The sequence below is a fragment of the Arachis ipaensis genome, chromosome B7, assembly GCF_059453495.1.
Source record: "Arachis ipaensis isolate K30076 ecotype BB chromosome B7, ASM5945349v1, whole genome shotgun sequence".
NCBI classification, from domain to species: domain Eukaryota; kingdom Viridiplantae; phylum Streptophyta; class Magnoliopsida; order Fabales; family Fabaceae; genus Arachis; species Arachis ipaensis.
Window position 1 is genome coordinate 60,203,016 of NC_142442.1, and position 16,799 is coordinate 60,219,814.

The 16,799-nt window shown below is 37.3% G+C and overlaps 2 protein-coding genes across 2 annotated transcripts; both read left to right on the forward strand.

Moving 5' to 3' along the window:
- The first annotated feature begins 451 nt into the window (after nucleotides 1-451).
- On the forward strand, nucleotides 452-2,671 carry LOC107607244 (uncharacterized). The gene has a single exon (XM_016309217.2). It carries the CDS (start codon nucleotides 452-454, stop codon nucleotides 2,669-2,671), a length of 2,220 nt encoding a protein of 739 aa, XP_016164703.2.
- Nucleotides 2,672-4,580: 1,909 nt separating this feature from the next.
- Nucleotides 4,581-7,666, forward strand: LOC148552758 (uncharacterized). Its single transcript, XM_088494716.1, has 7 exons — nucleotides 4,581-4,638; nucleotides 5,286-5,533; nucleotides 5,612-5,815; nucleotides 6,648-6,665; nucleotides 7,003-7,095; nucleotides 7,177-7,284; nucleotides 7,370-7,666. Exons 1-7 carry the CDS (start codon nucleotides 4,581-4,583, stop codon nucleotides 7,664-7,666), a joined length of 1,026 nt encoding a protein of 341 aa, XP_088350842.1.
- The last annotated feature ends 9,133 nt before the right edge of the window (nucleotides 7,667-16,799 follow it).

Here is a 16,799-nt window from a genome sequence, read left to right on the forward strand (position 1 = left end):
TTGTTTTACCTCAATGGGTTTCTAGAGAATTACTTCTAAGACAAGGAACTATTTCCCAACCTAGTTACAAGTCTTTGAATGTCCTTTTCATTGCCCATTCCCTTTGTAGCGAATAACACCCTGCCTCCTCTATTCTTTTAATCTTCACTTTGCGACCCCTTATAAATTTTCCGCCTAAAAAATTTAATAATTATTGATTAGGTTTTGTGATATGCCAAAGGATTGGATGGATCTACCGAGGTATAGCGAAGAGTATATCAATGGTATTATTAGTTTTTTAGACTTTGCATACTCTGAGGGAGAACCGGACGGATGACAAATTCAATGTCCTTGTAAGAGGTGTTGTAACATTAATTGGTATAGAAGAGATGTGGTATTCGACCATTTAGTAGACGACGGATTTGTTAAGGGATATAGAACATAGATTAATCATGGCGAATGGGCAATCCCGATGGCAGTTGATGATGACACGGATGATGAAGAAGGTGCACGTGATGACATCGAAGGACTGCTTAATGATGCATTTGGAGATGTATCTCATGCTGAGGGTGTTACTGTAGGTCAAAATGAAGAGACTAAAAAGTTTTACAATTTAATAGATGGGGCAAGTCAAGAGTTATACCCGGGTTGCAAGAAATTTTCTACATTATCTTTTACCATCCGTCTGTACTTGTTAAAGTGTTTGGACGGTTGGAGCAATGCCTCCTTCACTTCACTTCTTGAGCTATTGAAAGAGGCAATGCCTGACATTAACATACCTTCATCTTTCCATAAGACAAAGTCTATGATAAGAGATTTAGGTCTGGATTATAAAAAAATTGATGCTTGTCCTAATGATTGCCTCCTGTATAGAAAAGAACTAAAGGATAAAAAACAATGTCGTATGTGTGGAACTTCTCGATATACTGAAAATTCCAGTGATAATAGCGAGAACCAACCTGACAAGAAAGGTCGTCCTATTCCTGCAAAGACTCTGAGATACTTTCCTATAATTCCAAGACTTCAGAGATTATTTATGTGCTCAAAGACGGCAGCTAGTCTGAGGTGGCATGATGAGGAGCGCGTAAAAGATGGGACGTTAAAGCATCCTGCTGATGGCTTGGCCTGGAAGAATCTTGATGAAATCGATGAAGAATTTGTAAAAGAATCTCGCAATATTAGACTAGGCTTGTCAAGTGATGGGTTCAACTCATTTCGTAGCATGAACATTTCATGGAGCACGTGGCCCGTGATGCTGATGGTATACAACTTGCCTCCGTGGATGTGCATGAAACCCGAATATTGTATGCTTTCTTTGCTTATTCCTGGGCCACAATCACCTGGTAAAGACATTGATGTGTATCTACAACCATTGATAGAAGACTTGAAGTTGTTGTGGAAAAATAGAGTCAAAACCTATGATGCGTCAAAGAATGAGACCTTTCAAATGCGGGCAGCTCTTTTGTGGACAATCAACGATTTTCCTGCTTATGCTATGTTGTCTGGGTGGAGTACAAAGGGAAAGTTGGCTTGCCCTTGTTGCAACAAAAATACCAGTAGCTTACAACTAAAACACAGTCGAAAGACAATTTATATGGACCATCGTGTCTTTTTACCCATGGATCATCCATGGAGAACCAATACAAGGTCTTTTAATGGGAAGCAGGAATTAAGACCCCCTCCACTTGTTATAGAAGGACCCAAAATTTTTGAGATGCTACAAAATGCTGAGAATGTCTTCGGAAAGAAGCAAAGTACATTAAATAGTTTCCCATGGAATTGGAAAAAAAGATTAATTTTTTTTGAATTGCCTTACTGGCACAAGAACCCACTGTGTCACAACTTAGATGTCATACACATAGAGAAGAATATACTTGACAGTGTAATTGGAACTCTCTTGGATATCCCAGGCAAGACAAAGGACCATTTGAATGCTCGATATGACTTGAAAGATTTGGGTATCTGGAAAAATCTTCAACCAAAGGAGGTGAATAATGGCAAGAGAACAAAGTTGGCAAAGGCATGCTTTTCTATGACTGCTGCAGAGAAGTCAGTTTTTTGTGGTGTTTTGAAGACAACAAAGCTACCTGATGGCAGTGCTTCGAATATATCACGCTGTGTACATCTAGGAGAAAGAAAAGTTTCTGGGTATAAGACCCACGATGCTCACTTTATGCTTCACTATTTACTACCAATACCGATTAAAAGCATCCTTCCTGATCATGTGGCCATTCCGTTGATTCAACTAAGTTCCTTTTTTCGTCGCTTGTGCAAAAAGTGCATCACACTGGAAGAGATAGATTTACAGGAGTTAGAGATTGTGGAAACATTATGCCAGCTTGAGAGGATCTTTCCCCCTAGTTTTTTTGACATAATGGTTCATCTTCCCATTCATTTAGCAAATGAGGTGAGATTGGGAGGTCCGGTGCAGTTTCGTTGGATGTATCCTCCGGAAAGGTACATGTGTACATTAAAGTCATATGTTCGCAACAGAAGTCGGCCCGAAGGTTCTATTGCAGAGGCATATTTGGCTGAGGAGTGCTTAACTTTCTGCTCAAGATACTTGCATGGAGGTGTGCAAACAAGACTTAATAAGCGGCCTCGGAATGATGATGATCCTAACAAAGACGAAGTTGTGCCATCAAAGTTGTTTTCTAACAAAGGTCATTCGTTAGGCGTGGGAAATGGATAACCAATTAATCTAGATGACAGATCAATTGCTCAAGCCCATGTGTATGTATTACACAATTGTGAAGAAGTGGCAGATTATGTTAGGTAACTTAATTAAACTTTTTTTTTATTCCGATCAAGTTCACCCATATCTTTTAGATCAAACCTAACTATTATTAATTATAGAGAGCATGAGGAAGAGGTTAACAATCAGCGAGGAATGAAATGGAGAAAAGCAAAAGTTCACAACAAAACGTTTGCGCAGTGGTTTGAAACTCGTGCGAGGGATCCAAATGTGCCTTTCAGGCTAAAAGAATTATCTCGAGGTCCAAGCTCTGTTGCAAGAAGATTTTCTGGATATGTAATTAATAGATACAGGTTTCACACGGTGGAATGTGAGGCAAGGAGAAAAACACAAAACAGTGGTGTTACATTAACTGCTTTAACTTCAAGCTTTGCAAGTGCTAAAGATCAAAGTCCAATCCAAGACAATGTAGCTTATTATGGCAGGTTGTTTGAGATAGTAGAGTTAGACTATTTTGGGTGTTTTAAGGTTGTCTTATTTCGGTGTGAGTGGTACGATGCTGGGAGAGATAAGTATGGTCTTACATTTGTTCACTTCCATAAGAAATGCTTCCAGGATGAACCTTTTATACTAGCATCTCAAGCACATCAGTGTTTTTATGTGCAAGATCCATATGAACATAACAAACATTATGTTATGGAAACTGTCCCAAGAGACTTATTTAAAACAAGCGGCGAATCTGAGTCTGAGGCCCGTCAAACACACTATAGTGAACAACACGAGCGTATAACGAGCCCTGCCATACCAGCTGATGATGGTGAACTTATTCTGGAGAGGACTGATTTACGACCCACGGTTATTGAAACGGTTCCCCAAGTGACTTCTGCCCAAGAATATAAGGCAGACTTCATTGGAGATTCTGATTCTGATTGGTCATCCTAAGCAATTTATTGCTTAATATGTACATATGTATACTTAAGTTTTCTTCTTCACGATTTTATTTGTAAGTAATACTTATTTTTTTTGTTAATTTGTCAGTCTCTTACATTTTTCTTATATTGATTTTGATGGGTATATTGACTCTACTTAACTAATTTATTTGTGTAGGAATAAGGAATTTATTGATCTTAAAGTTATATCAAGTAAGAATTTGCTTAGACAATTCGAGGCTAAGAGACAAAGGATTGTAACTGAACGCAAGAAATATGAAATGGAAGCTGCAGCTGCTAATGACAAGGAGAAATCAGAGCGAAGGGTGGATAAACCAGAAAGTCAATTGGAGATGCGTGCAACCAAAGGACAGAAGAAATCCACGTCAAAGAAGTTGGATTTTAGTCATCTGCAAAGCACATTCGACTCTATTAGCAAAAGGACTAACTCCACGCCTACCACCTTGGAAGTGCAGCCAAACATTCCATCGCAACAGCTAGAAAATAAAAAGAGAAAAGAGCTATTGACTATGCCTACTGCTGAGAAAGTCAAGAATGGAGTGCAGGGTGGAAAATCAACACAAGGCTTGAAGAAGTCTAAGCCTACAAACATGGAGGCAGATGAACTTACAAAGAAGCTCGAAGCAATTCGTAAAGTGAACAAGGACGTGTCAACAAGTCTAAGCCAAGAGCGGAGTTATCCAAGTTCTACTCAACTCACAATCAACATAGGGCAGTAGCAAAATATTCAACTCACAGATGAAGAGACTCAAACAGGGCAAGATGACACAACTTTGCCTTCTCCTGAAACTACCCCACAAAATAAAAGTGCAATGTTGGAGCAAGGAATATCAACAAAGGGTAAGAGGATGCCAGGAGTAAAGGCTACAACAATTGACGAATTCTTAAAGGAAAATGGGATAGATGTGGAAATTGAAGGACCAAGCACTGAACTAAGTGAGGACGGGGAAGAAAGCATGGCACTTGATAAAGACTATTATCAACATATGATGGAGGACATTGATGATGAAGAAGGTACTGTTTTGCTCTGTTTCTATTAATGATAAATATTTATTTTTTTAAAAATTGTTATAGAAAAATTGGACTGGTAGATCTAGTTGTTTGAAGCTGGTAAATATAGTGTTAGTTGATTCAAAGATTGTGTGCTATGATTGATCTAATTGTTGTGGTTGTGAAATTAAGATTTCTTTCGATTTGGAACTTTGTTTAAGAATATCGGTTAGCTTGATGAGCGTGGAGGATAGTTCAGTGTTGTCAATGAGTTTGGGTGCATTAGTTGGTCCAAGTATTGAGGGCTGGTGGAGTTAGCATTTTTTGAATAGAAGATGCTCTGTTATTTGATTGATCCAATTGTTGTGGTTTTGCTATGGTAGTTTAGTGAATTTGTTGAAGTGGTTAAGTCAACTGAAGTTTTGTGTGCCTTGATGGATGCAATTGATGTAGTTTTGTTCAGTGAAGTCCATGATGTGGAATGAACTTAAAAGTTGTGTGCTTTGATCGATTTCTAGAATAGCTAAAACTTGTCCACTTCATGGTATCAACTACATAGGTCAGATTTATAATTTTTATAATTTTTATATTTGTGTACTTGTTTGCTTTATATGCTTGTTGAGCTCGAGTTAATTAAGCATAATCTGATGTTGACCAATTAATGAAACTAGGAGAGCCAAAGAAGAAGAAAACCTGTGGAAAAATAACTTGCAAGGAGATTTATGCAAGGACTATGGAACAGCGGGAAGAAGTCACTTTTGATCTTGGACAGCCCGTAGGACCAACCAACCAAAGTGTTTCTAATTTAACTAGTTTTGTTGGCACTATTGGTAGAAATAAAAGATTCGTTAGTCTTTTGTACACTAGTTGGCATGCTGTTCCTCCTAAAGCTAAGAAGTTCATGTGGGACTATGTTAATGTAAGATACTTGATAATTATTGATTTCAGTTTTTTTATTCAGCACAAGAGCATATAACAATTACCTATAATCATGCAGACCAAGTTTCTCCTCCTAGACAGTGGAGAAAAGTGGGTAATACAAGCGATTCGAGATGCTTGGAAGATGTTCAAAGGAAAGATTAAGCAAAAGCACTTCGTTCCCTATGATACTATTGAAGATATGGTGAAGAATCGACCCCCACAAGTACCTGAAAGTGGTTTCATAAAATTTATCTATTATTGGAGTCATCCTCTAATCCAGGTAAAAGACTATATATGTCGAATTTTCATGTGAAACTATTTGACTATTGAAAGAGCAATATGGTATTTAGCTATTAATGTGAAGCAGCTCTACTGATTGGATCTGAATTATTGTTATTAAAAGAAAATTTATTAAGTGTTTCAGCATTATGTGATGTCTATATGCCTTTTTACTTGGGTAGCTACTTTTTTATCTCATTGCAAAGGTATTATTTTTTATCTAAAAGTTATATGCATAGCTTCTGGTGAATGGCAGAATAGCTTTTTAGACCATACTAAATCTATGGTTTAGAAGAGGAGAAGGTGAATGGCTCCTTTTTTTACTTTTTTTCCCTTGAATTTACTTTTGTAATTTTTCTGCATCTGATGCTTCTGATTTGGAAGTGGGGTTCTGTTCTATTTCTTGAGTTGGGGACCTGATTCTTTAAGCCTTCAATCTGAAAACAGTTATAAATTTGATACAGTTCTGCATAGGATGCAACTGATATAACACTAATTGTGGTGTGGACTACTTGAAAAAATTGAATTATCCATAGGTTTTGATTGCTTCTGTAAATAGTTGTGGTTGAAAACCTTTGTATAGTCATCTATCAAGTTCTATTTTTCAATGTGATATAACACTTTCTGCCAAATTACTTTTTTCATTTAATTTTAGTAATAGATTTTCTCATGAAAACCACATCTAAATTTTGCTTTTAGTGGATTGACTTATATGCATGTATACTTTGTTTCTTGTGTTATGTGTATAATTATTCTTTGTAGATCTCATAGCTATATAGTTTTTTTCCATTCATATGTTATAAGTTCTCCACTCATTTTTTTTAATTTCACAGGGTTTAGGGGATACCCGGGTAATACTTACTTGTTCAATGAGAATGCTACTATGTAGGAAATTGAACTCGACATAGGTCACTGGAATTAATTGATTGAATGATGAGGGCTTTGGGTAAGCATATTTTACACGAGATGAGTTGTCCCTGGAATTTACTTGATCATGTGAAGTGTGAATTTTTACAGTTGTGAAAAAACTGAACAGGTGCTCCAATGTATTATAAATAGATCTTTTATGCTTGCTTTTGGGTATTGTTCTGTGCTTTAGCTTAATAATGCATCCTTGCTAGTAGATTTTCTTAACTCATTATGCTGCACGTTTTAGTAACTGTATGCTAACTTTTTATTCACTTCCAGTCAATAAGTCAAAGAAACAAGCAACACAAGGAAAATGTGAAGTTTCCACATCGCATGGGGCCAATTAATTTCGGAAGAGTGCGAGTGGCTATGGTAAATAGTAGATTTATATTTATTAGAATTTATATTTGCATAAATTGAAGGAAGAGATCGAAGTATGATCTTGTTTTGCAGCGAGCAACAATGGAAACAAAGGAGGAACCAAAAAGGTTTGAGATGTTCATTGCTACCCGAACAAGTCGGAAGAGGAAAGAAGTGGATGAGGAAACACAAACTGCTGTTGTAAGAGTTCATTGAATCATTCATAATTACATTTTAAATTTAGGATACGATAACTAACTCAATTTTAAATGTTTCTTCTATACAGGAAGACTTCCAACACCGCCAAGCTGTTGGTGAAATAGAAGAGGAAGCATTTGAGGCCATATTCAGGAAAGAACAACCAGGTCGGGTAAGGTTGTATGGAAGATCTGTGACAAAGACTGATTTAAAAAAACATGCTAGAATTAATGAAATCAAGAATCAGCACAAAGAGGAAGTGTCCAGTCTGAAGGATAAACTTGGACACATGGAGGCCCAACAGCAAAAACAAGAGGCCAAACAACAAAAACAAGACGAAGAGATTCATGGGTTGCGAAATATGATCAAGTTATTACTGCAGTGATCGGAACCTGGAATGAGGCCAGAAGAACTAGAAGCTTTATTACAAGACGCCCAACAGTCTCCTATTGATGCAAATAGCGGCCATGGATCAACACATTTTCCGAACTTAGATGTGGTATGTCCTTATCTATTCCTTGTTCCATAGTTTTTTACTTGCATTTACATTAATTGCTATGGCTGAAAATGTTTGTTGGCTTTATTAACACTGAAGTTGTATTGCTATGGCTGAAAGTTGTATTCTGAAGTTGTATAGCCATGTTATTTTTTTTAGTATATGCTTTCTTGGTTTACTATGACTACGTGTTCCATTTAATTTTTATAATTACGAATGTCATTATGAATATTTTTTTAACTACTTTTCTATATAATTATGCAGGGTAACAATGAAGATTAAGCAATGAAGATTAAGCTGACTATTATTGTGGTTTATTGGCTAAGATAGAATGCTATTTAGAATCTTTACATGTATGGTTGACTAATAATTTTTATTAGAAGATACTTTTATTGGCGAAGTGATATTATGGTTTTGATATGTGATGAGTGGATAATTTATACGCTTTTTGGCATTATTTTTAGTATATTTTTAGTAGGATCTAGTTATTTTTAGGGATGTTTTTATTAGTTTTTATGTTAAATTCACATTTCTGGACTTTACTATGAGTTTGTGTGTTTTTCTGTGATTTCAGGTATTTTCTGGCTGAAATTGAGGGACTTGAGCAAAAATCAGATTCAGAGGTTGAAGAAGGACTGCTGATGCTGTTGGATTCTGACCTCCCTGCATTCAAAGTGGATTTTCTGGAGCTACAGAACTCAAAATGGTACGCTTCCAATTACTTTGGAAAGCAGACATCCAGGGCTTTCCAGCAATATATAATAGTCCATACTTTGGCCGAGTTTAGATGACACAAAAGGGCGTTGAACGCCAGTTCTACGCTAAAGTCTGGAGTTAAACGCCAGAAATACGTCACGAACCAGAGTTGAACGCCAGAAACACGTTACAAACTGGCGTTCAACTCCAAGAATGACCTCTCCACGTGTAAACTTCAAGATCAGCCCACGCACACACCAAGTGGGCCCCGGAAGTAGATTTATGCATCAATTACTTACTTCTGTAAACCCTAGTAACTAGTTTAGTATAAATAGGACTTTTTACTATTGTATTAGACATCTTGGGACGTTTAGTTCTTAGATCATGGGGGCTGGCCATTCGACCATGCCTGAACCTTTCACTTATGTATTTTTCAATGGTAGAGTTTCTGCACTCCATAGATTAAGGTGTGGAGCTCTGCTGTTCCTCAAGGATTAATGCAAAGTACTACTATTTTTCTATTCAATTCAACTTATTCCACTTCTAAGATATTCATTCGCACTTCACTATGAATGTGATGATCGTGACAGTCATCATCATTCCCCCATGAACGCGTGCCTGACAACCACTTCCGTTCTACCTTAGATTGAATGGGTATCTCTTGGATATCTAATACAGAGGACCGAGTCCGAGTTATTAGTGTCTTCGTGGTATAAGTTAGAACCCATGGATGGCCATTCCTGAGATCCGGAAAGTCTAAACCTTGTCTGTGGTATTCCGAGTAGGATCTGGGAAGGGATGGATGTGATGAACTTCAAACTCGCGAGTGTTGGGCGTAGTGACAGACGCAAAAGGAGGGTGAATCCTATTCTAGTATGATCGAGAACCTCAGATGATTAGCCGTGCCGTGACAGAGCATTTGGACCTTTTTCACAAGAGGATGGGATGTAGCCATTGACAACGGTGATGCCCTTACAGAAAGCTTGCCATGGAAAGGAGTAGGAAGGATTGGATGAAGACAGCAGGAAAGCAGAGGTTCAGAGGAACGAAACCATCTCTATACGCTTATCTGAAATTCTCACCAATGATTTACATAAGTATCTCTATCTTTATTTTCTGTTTATTTATTATTATTATTATTATTCAAAAACTCCATCACTATTTGATATCCGCCTGACTGAGATTTACAAGGTGACCATAGCTTGCTTCATACCAGCAATCTTCGTGGGATCGACCCTTACTCACGTAAGGTTTTATTACTTGGACGACCCAGTGCACTTGCTGGTTAGTTGTGCGAAGTTGTGAAGTTATGTTTGGACCATGGTATTGTGCACCAGTTTGTTGGCGCCATTGCCAGGGAGAGAATGAACAACAAATTTTACAACCTCAGAGTAACAATTTCGCATTGTATCAATATGGCTATACTTACTTTAGTTTGAGTTGTATGAATTTTTACAGTTAACTTCATTCTAGTACTTTTGGATCAATGTTATAAATATACTTTGGTTAGAGACAATTTTTATTATATAAAGAAATTATTTAGTATAATTATGTATTTATTTTTATTTTGTAATATTCAATTCATTTATACATGTAATCATATTAACTATTATGTTGTATTAATAATTATTATTAGATAATTATATATATATATATACAGAAAAAAAAAGACCTAAGGCTACACTTATATGTACAGTAGCTATAGTATAAAATAAAAAATGAGACCTAAGGCTACACTTATATACCGTAGCTATAGTATACAGAAAAAAAAAAAAAAGAGACCTAAGGCTACACTTATATACCGTAGCTATAGTATACAAAAAAAAAAAGAGGGACCTAAGGCTACGCTTATAAAAAGTAGCTATGGTATACAATGTGGCTACGCTTTACAAGTGATGCAGTAGCGTTAAAAAGCGTAGCCTATTCTGGAAGAACAAAAGCTGAAAAGCGTAGCCTTTGGTCATGGACAGCATCACTTGAAAAGCGTAGCCTATTCCCAAACGCCAAAAGTGTAGCCCTTGGTGCAGAAAAGCGTAGCCTTTGAGAATAGGCAACGGCCGAATAAGAATCACCCCAAAAAGCGTAACTGTAGCCCAAAAAGCGTAGCCGTAGCCTAAGGCATCATTTTTTTTCACTTTTGGCTACACTTTTCAAGTGTACCTGAATGGGTGTTTTTCTTGTAGTGATCATAGAATATACCTATGATACTCCATTCTGAAAGCATGTCAGAAGGACACCTTCTGATCAATTGCTTGTATCTTTTCCAAGCTTCATAGAGGGATTCACCTTCCTTTTGTCTGAAAGTTTGGACGTCCACTCTAAGCTTACTCAATTTTTGAGGTGGAAAGAACTTTGCCAAGAAGGCATTGACTAGCTTTTCCCAAGAGTTCAGGCTTTCTTTAGGTTGTGAGTCCAACCATGTCCTAGCTCTGTCTCTTACAGCAAAAGGGAAGAGCATAAGTCTGTAGACTTCAGGGTCAACCCCATTGGTCTTGACAGTGTCATAGATTTGCAAGAATTTAGCTAAGAACTAATGAGGATCTTCCAATGGAAGTCCATGAAACTTGCAATTCTGTTGCATTAGAGAGACTAATTGAGGGTTAAGCTCAAAATTGTTTGCTCCAATGGCAGGGATTGAGATGCTTCTCCCATAGAAGTCGGGAGTAGGTGCAGTAAAATCACCAAGAACCTTCCTTGCATTGTTGGCATTGTTGTTTTCAGCTGCCATTGTTTCTTCTTCTTTGAAAAGCTCTGTTAGGCCCTCTAGAGAGAGTTGTGCTTTAGCTTCTCTTAGCTTTCTCTTCAAGGTCCTTTCAGGTTCAGGATCAGCTTGAACAAGAATGCCTGTATCTTTGCTCCTGCTCATATGAAAGAGAAGAGAACAAGAAAGTAGGGAATTCTCTATGTCACAGTATAGAGATTCCTTAAGGTGTCAGAGGAAAAGAAGAATAGAAGGAGGAGGTAGATAGAAGATAATTCGAACTTATCAAGAGGGATAGAGTTCGAATTGCACCTTGAGGATAAGTGTTAGTCCCTTAAATAGAAGGATGTGAGAAGAGGGGAAGAATTTTCGAAAATAAATTAAAAAGATTTTGAAATAATAAAAAGAAATTTGAAAATTTGATTGAGATTTTCGAAAATTAAGATTGGGAAAGAAATTAAGTGATTTTTGAAAAAGATTTTGAAATTAGAAATAAAAAAGATAAGATTGAGAGTTAATTTTGAAAAAGATGTGATTGAAAATATGTGATTGAGAAGATATGATTGAAAATCAATTTTAAAAAAAGAAAATTTTAAAATTAAAGTTGATTACTTGACTAACAAGAAATTAAAAGATATGATTCTAGAATTAAAACTTTTGATCCTTTCTTAATAGGCAAGTAACAACTTGAAAATTTTGAAGTAAATCATTAATAGTAGCAAGGATTTTCGAAAATAATAAAAAATAGAAAGAAATTGATTTTGAAGAGATATGATTGAAAAGATATGATTTGAAAAAGATTTGATTTTGAAAAATTATGAAAATTCGAAAAAGATTTGAATCAAAAACAAAATATTCCCTCTAGTGTCCTCCTGGCGTTAAACGCCCAGAATGGCATCCATTCTGGCGTTTAACGCCCAAAATCCTACCTTTTTGGGTGTTAAACGCCCAGCCAGGTACCCTGGCTGGCGTTTAAACGCCAGTTTTCCTTCTTCACTGGGCGTTTTGAATGCCCAGCTTTTTCTGTTTGATTCCTCTGCTGAATGTTCTGAATCTTCAATTCTCTGTATTATTGACTTGAAAAGACATAGTTTTGAAAATTTTTTTTTTGAATTTTTCAATGATGAGAAACAATCAAAATACAACTAATCTTAGGAAACTCAAATCAAACAAACAATGCATGCAGGACACCAAACTTAAAAATTTTCATATAAGAGACACTAACAAATTGAGAATGCATATGAGAAACAACAAAACACACAAAACAAGAGAATTTAAAGATCAGAGCAATGAAATCATCAAGAACAACTTGAAGATTAATGAAGAACAATATGCGTATATTCGAAAAATGCAAGAAGAAGAAAGTCATGCAATTGACACTAAACTTAGAAATTGACACTAGACTCAAACAAGAAATATAAAATATTTTTTATTTTTATGATTTTAAAAATATTTTTGCGGTTTTTCGAAAATTGAGTGGAAAAGAAAATAAAGGGATTCAAAATTTTTAATAAGAGTTCCAGAAATCATTGCAATGCTAGTCTAAGACTCCAGTTCAGGAATTAGACATGGCTTACTAGCCAGCCAAGCTTTCAATAAAAGCTCCGGTCCAAAACACTAGACATGGCCAATGGCCAGCCAAGCTTTAACAGATCATTGCTAACAACAGCAAAATTGATAGAAATCAACAAGCTCTTGTGATGATAAGTTGAAACCTTGGTCCAATAAGATTAGACATGGCTTCATAGCCAGCCAGACTTCAACAAATCATCATGAAACTCTAGAATTCATTCTTAAAAACTCTGAAGAACAAAATAGAAATTTTTTTTTTGAAAATAAAATTACCTAATCTAAGCAACAAGATGAACCGTCAGTTGTCCAAACTCGAACAATCTCCGGCAACGGCGCCAAAAACTTGGTGCACGAAATTGTGATCATCAACAATGGAGCCAAAGACTTGGAGCTCTCAAACGTGAATCACACTTTGTCACAATTCCGCACAACTAACCAGCAAGTGCACTGGGTCGTCCAAGTAATACCTTATGTGAGTAAGGGTCAATCCCACGGAGACTGTCGGCTTGAAGCAAGCTATGCTCATCTTGTAAATCTCAGTCAGGCGGATTCAAATGGTTATGGAGGATTGATAATTAAAAGATAAATAAAACATAAAGTAAAGATAGAGATATTTATGTAATTCCTCTTGAACCTCTACTTTCCTATTGCCTTTTTCCAATCATTCATACTCCTTTCCATGGCAAGCTTTATGTTGGGCATCACCGTTGTCAATGGCTACTTTCCGTCCTCTCAGTGAAAATGTTCCAAATGCGCTGTCACCGCACGGCTAATCATCTGTCGGTTCTTGATCATGTTGGAATAGGATCCATTGATCCTTTTGCGTCTGTCACACGCCCAACAATTGCGAGTTTGAAGCTCGTCACAGTCATCCCTTCCCAGATCCTACTCAGAATACCACAGACAAGGTTTAGACGTTCCGGATCTCAGGAATGGCCGCCAATAATTCTAGCCTATACCACGAAGGTTCCAATCTTAGATTAGAAACCAAAGAGATACACATTCAAGCTTGTTTGCATGTAGAACGGAAGTGATTGTCAGTCACGCGTTCATAGGTGAGAATGGTGATGAGTGTCACATAATCATCACATTCATCATGTTCTTGGGTGCGAATGAATATCTTGGAGAAGAAATAGACTTGAGTTGAATAGAAAAACAATAGTACTTGTATTAATTCATGAAGAACAGCAGAGCTCCACACCTTAATCTATGGTGTGTAGAAACTCCACCGTTGAAAATACAATAGTGATAAAGGTGTAAGCATGGCCGAATGGCCAGCCTCCAAGGTCTACGGACTAAACATCCAAAGATGAAAATACAATAGCAAAAGGTCCTATTTATAGAAAACTAGTAGCCTAGGGTTACATAAATGAGTAATTAATGCATAAATCTTCTTCCGGGCCCACTTGGTGTGTGCTTGGGCTGAGCATTGAAGCTTCCATGTGTAGAGACTTTTCTTGGAGTTAAACGCCAGCTTTTGTGCCAGTTTGGGCGTTTAACTCCAGCTTTTGTACCAGTTCTGGAGTTAAACGCCAGAATTCTTGAGCTGACTTGGAACGCCTGCTTGGGCCATCAAATCTCGGACAAAGTATGGAATATTATATATTACTGGAAGGCCCAAAATTTCTACTTTCCAACGCAATTGAGAGCGTGCCAATTGGGCTTCTGTAGCCCCAGAAAATCCACTTCGAGTGCAAGGAGGTCAGAATCCAACAGCATCTGCAGTCCTTTTTCAGCCTCAGAATCAGATTTTTGCTCAGGCCCCTCAATTTCAGCCAGAAAATACCTGAAATCACAGAAAAACACCCAAACTGATAGTAAAGTCCAGAAGAGTGATTTTTATTTAAAAACTAATAAAAACATAATAAAAACTAACTAAAATATACTAAAAACATACTAAAAACAATGCCAAAAAGCGTATAAATTATCCGCTCATCAAGTTCTCATAAGCTTCTAATCGCAAACACTCTAGTTCCACTAGTTGTATCTTTCTCTCTATTCCGGCTCCTCCCAAACTGGAATTGCACTCCTTGATGGCCCAGTATACTTTGTGCTCTATCTCTACTGGGGCAAGCTTTGCCACAGACCAACCGAAAGGGGCTCATGCCAATTGGCGTTTTGTATGCCGTTCAGTAGGCCCATAATGCATCGGTGAGCTTAGCACTCCAATCCTTGCGATGAGGCTTCACAATTCTTTCCAATATGCGTTTAATCTCCCGATTGGAAACCTCGGCTTGGCCGTTTGTCTGTGGGTTGTGTAACGACCCAATTTCTGGTTCGTCATGATCATACTAGGAACTGAGCGCTACCAACTTGTCTTCCTAATTATTATCCATTATTTATTATATATGCCTGATTCATTGTTAAAAGCGTAGTTATTTTTTGAGGTATTTTTTTTTTTTTGAAAACATTTGGATTAATAAACAGAATCATTCATAATCAATTTACAAATAATAATAGATAAAATAGTTATAAACAACCACATATAAATACATCTCAAGCAGTTGATAACATTCCGTGATCCAGCCTTTATTAGAGTATAGACTTTTAGTTAGAACACCCCTAGATATAGCTAAATAATATCTATATACATATATATACATACAACATCCCAGGCCCTGACCTGTTCAAGAAGTCCTTAAGCTGGCACCCAGGTTAGCCTAGACTCTATACTCACCTAGTCCCTCTGAACTACTAAAGCGAGGGAAAGTACGTTCTAGGTCTTCAATACTCAAGTCAGGTGGAATGCCATCAAGAGGTGGAACATCTTCTACTACTCCTCTGCATGATCATACATCGTCTTAGAGCATATCACTGGTACTTTATCGAGTGACCGCATAACAGCAACATCGTACGGAGGACTTAGGTTAAAGTTCATAGATAAACGGGGCATAGATATCGGTTGGTCCCATAGTATATACATATAAAAGGAGAACGGGATTAACCCTAAACTCAAAAGACTACCTAGAGTGGAATCTTCTTTACGAACGGTCGTCAGTGAACTACGGAAGGGTACACATGCTTCCATCTGAAGGGGGAAAGGAGAGAGAAGGGGTAAGAACTGGGGAGTTCTTAGTAGGGCCGGGGTTATTACTTAAGTTCATCAATTCCGTGTTGTTTAACAGATGAATAGTAAAATATCAAGAAGCAGTGAATAGAAGATACAGATAAATAGAGAAAATAGAGAAAACAGAAAGCAGAACACAAACAAAAGAATGCAAGAAAATAAAACACAAATACATATAATAGAATACAAACAAACAAAGCATACATTCATTCAACAATCATAACAGAGGAAATGCACAACCAAGTATGACGCATGTCTGTCCTATGCAGGCCATGAGCTCACGTGTCGGTTTACACCCTGCAGCCCGACATTACCTCGGTACAAGTCCCAGATATGGTTTCCCTTTGTGTCCTTAGTGCATACGTGTCGGTGGTAAGAATACCACTCCTTCATGACTATCGGCAGTCAGCATAAAGCTCGACCCCATAATATACGCACAAGGGGGAACAGTGATCCTCAGTTCGTGGTTATCCCCGAGATCAACACACAAACAAAATAGAGATCCTCAATTCGTGGGTTTCTGGTGTGGGAAATTGTGATTCACACTTTTCACAACTCCGCACAACTAACCAGCAATTGCACTGGGTCGTCCAAGTAATACCTTACGTGAGTAAGGGTCGATCCCACCGAGATTGTCGGCTTGAAGCAAGCTATGGTCATCTTGTAAATCTCAGTCAGGCAGATTCAAATGGTTATGATATTTTGATAATTAAAAGATAAACAAAACATTAAATAAAATAAAGTTACTTATGTAATTCATTAGTGGGAATTTCATATAAGCGTCTGAAGATGCTTTGTTGCTTCTGAACCTCTGCGTTCCTACTGCCTTCTTCCAATCATGCGTGCTCCCTTCCATAGCAAGCTGTAAGATCCTCTCAGTGAAAATGGTCCTCTACGATTTCTGCACGGCTAATAAATTGTCGGATTTCTCATCTCGGATGAAAAATACCAGGCACAGTTACGGCATGGCTAATCATCTGTCGGTT

What these genes read in the sequence shown, in the direction of transcription:
- LOC107607244 (XM_016309217.2), top strand. Translation starts at nt 452, where the DNA reads ATGGCAGTTGATGATGACACGGATGATGAAGAAGGTGCACGTGATGAC.
- LOC148552758 (XM_088494716.1), top strand. Translation starts at nt 4,581, where the DNA reads ATGGCACTTGATAAAGACTATTATCAACATATGATGGAGGACATTGAT. An exon ending in GGACATTGATGATGAAGAAG is followed by an intron (nt 4,639 to 5,285) that starts GTACTGTTTTGC and finishes TAATGAAACTAG; the next exon opens with GAGAGCCAAAGAAGAAGAAA. An exon ending in GAAGAGTGCGAGTGGCTATG is followed by an intron (nt 7,096 to 7,176) that starts GTAAATAGTAGA and finishes CTTGTTTTGCAG; the next exon opens with CGAGCAACAATGGAAACAAA.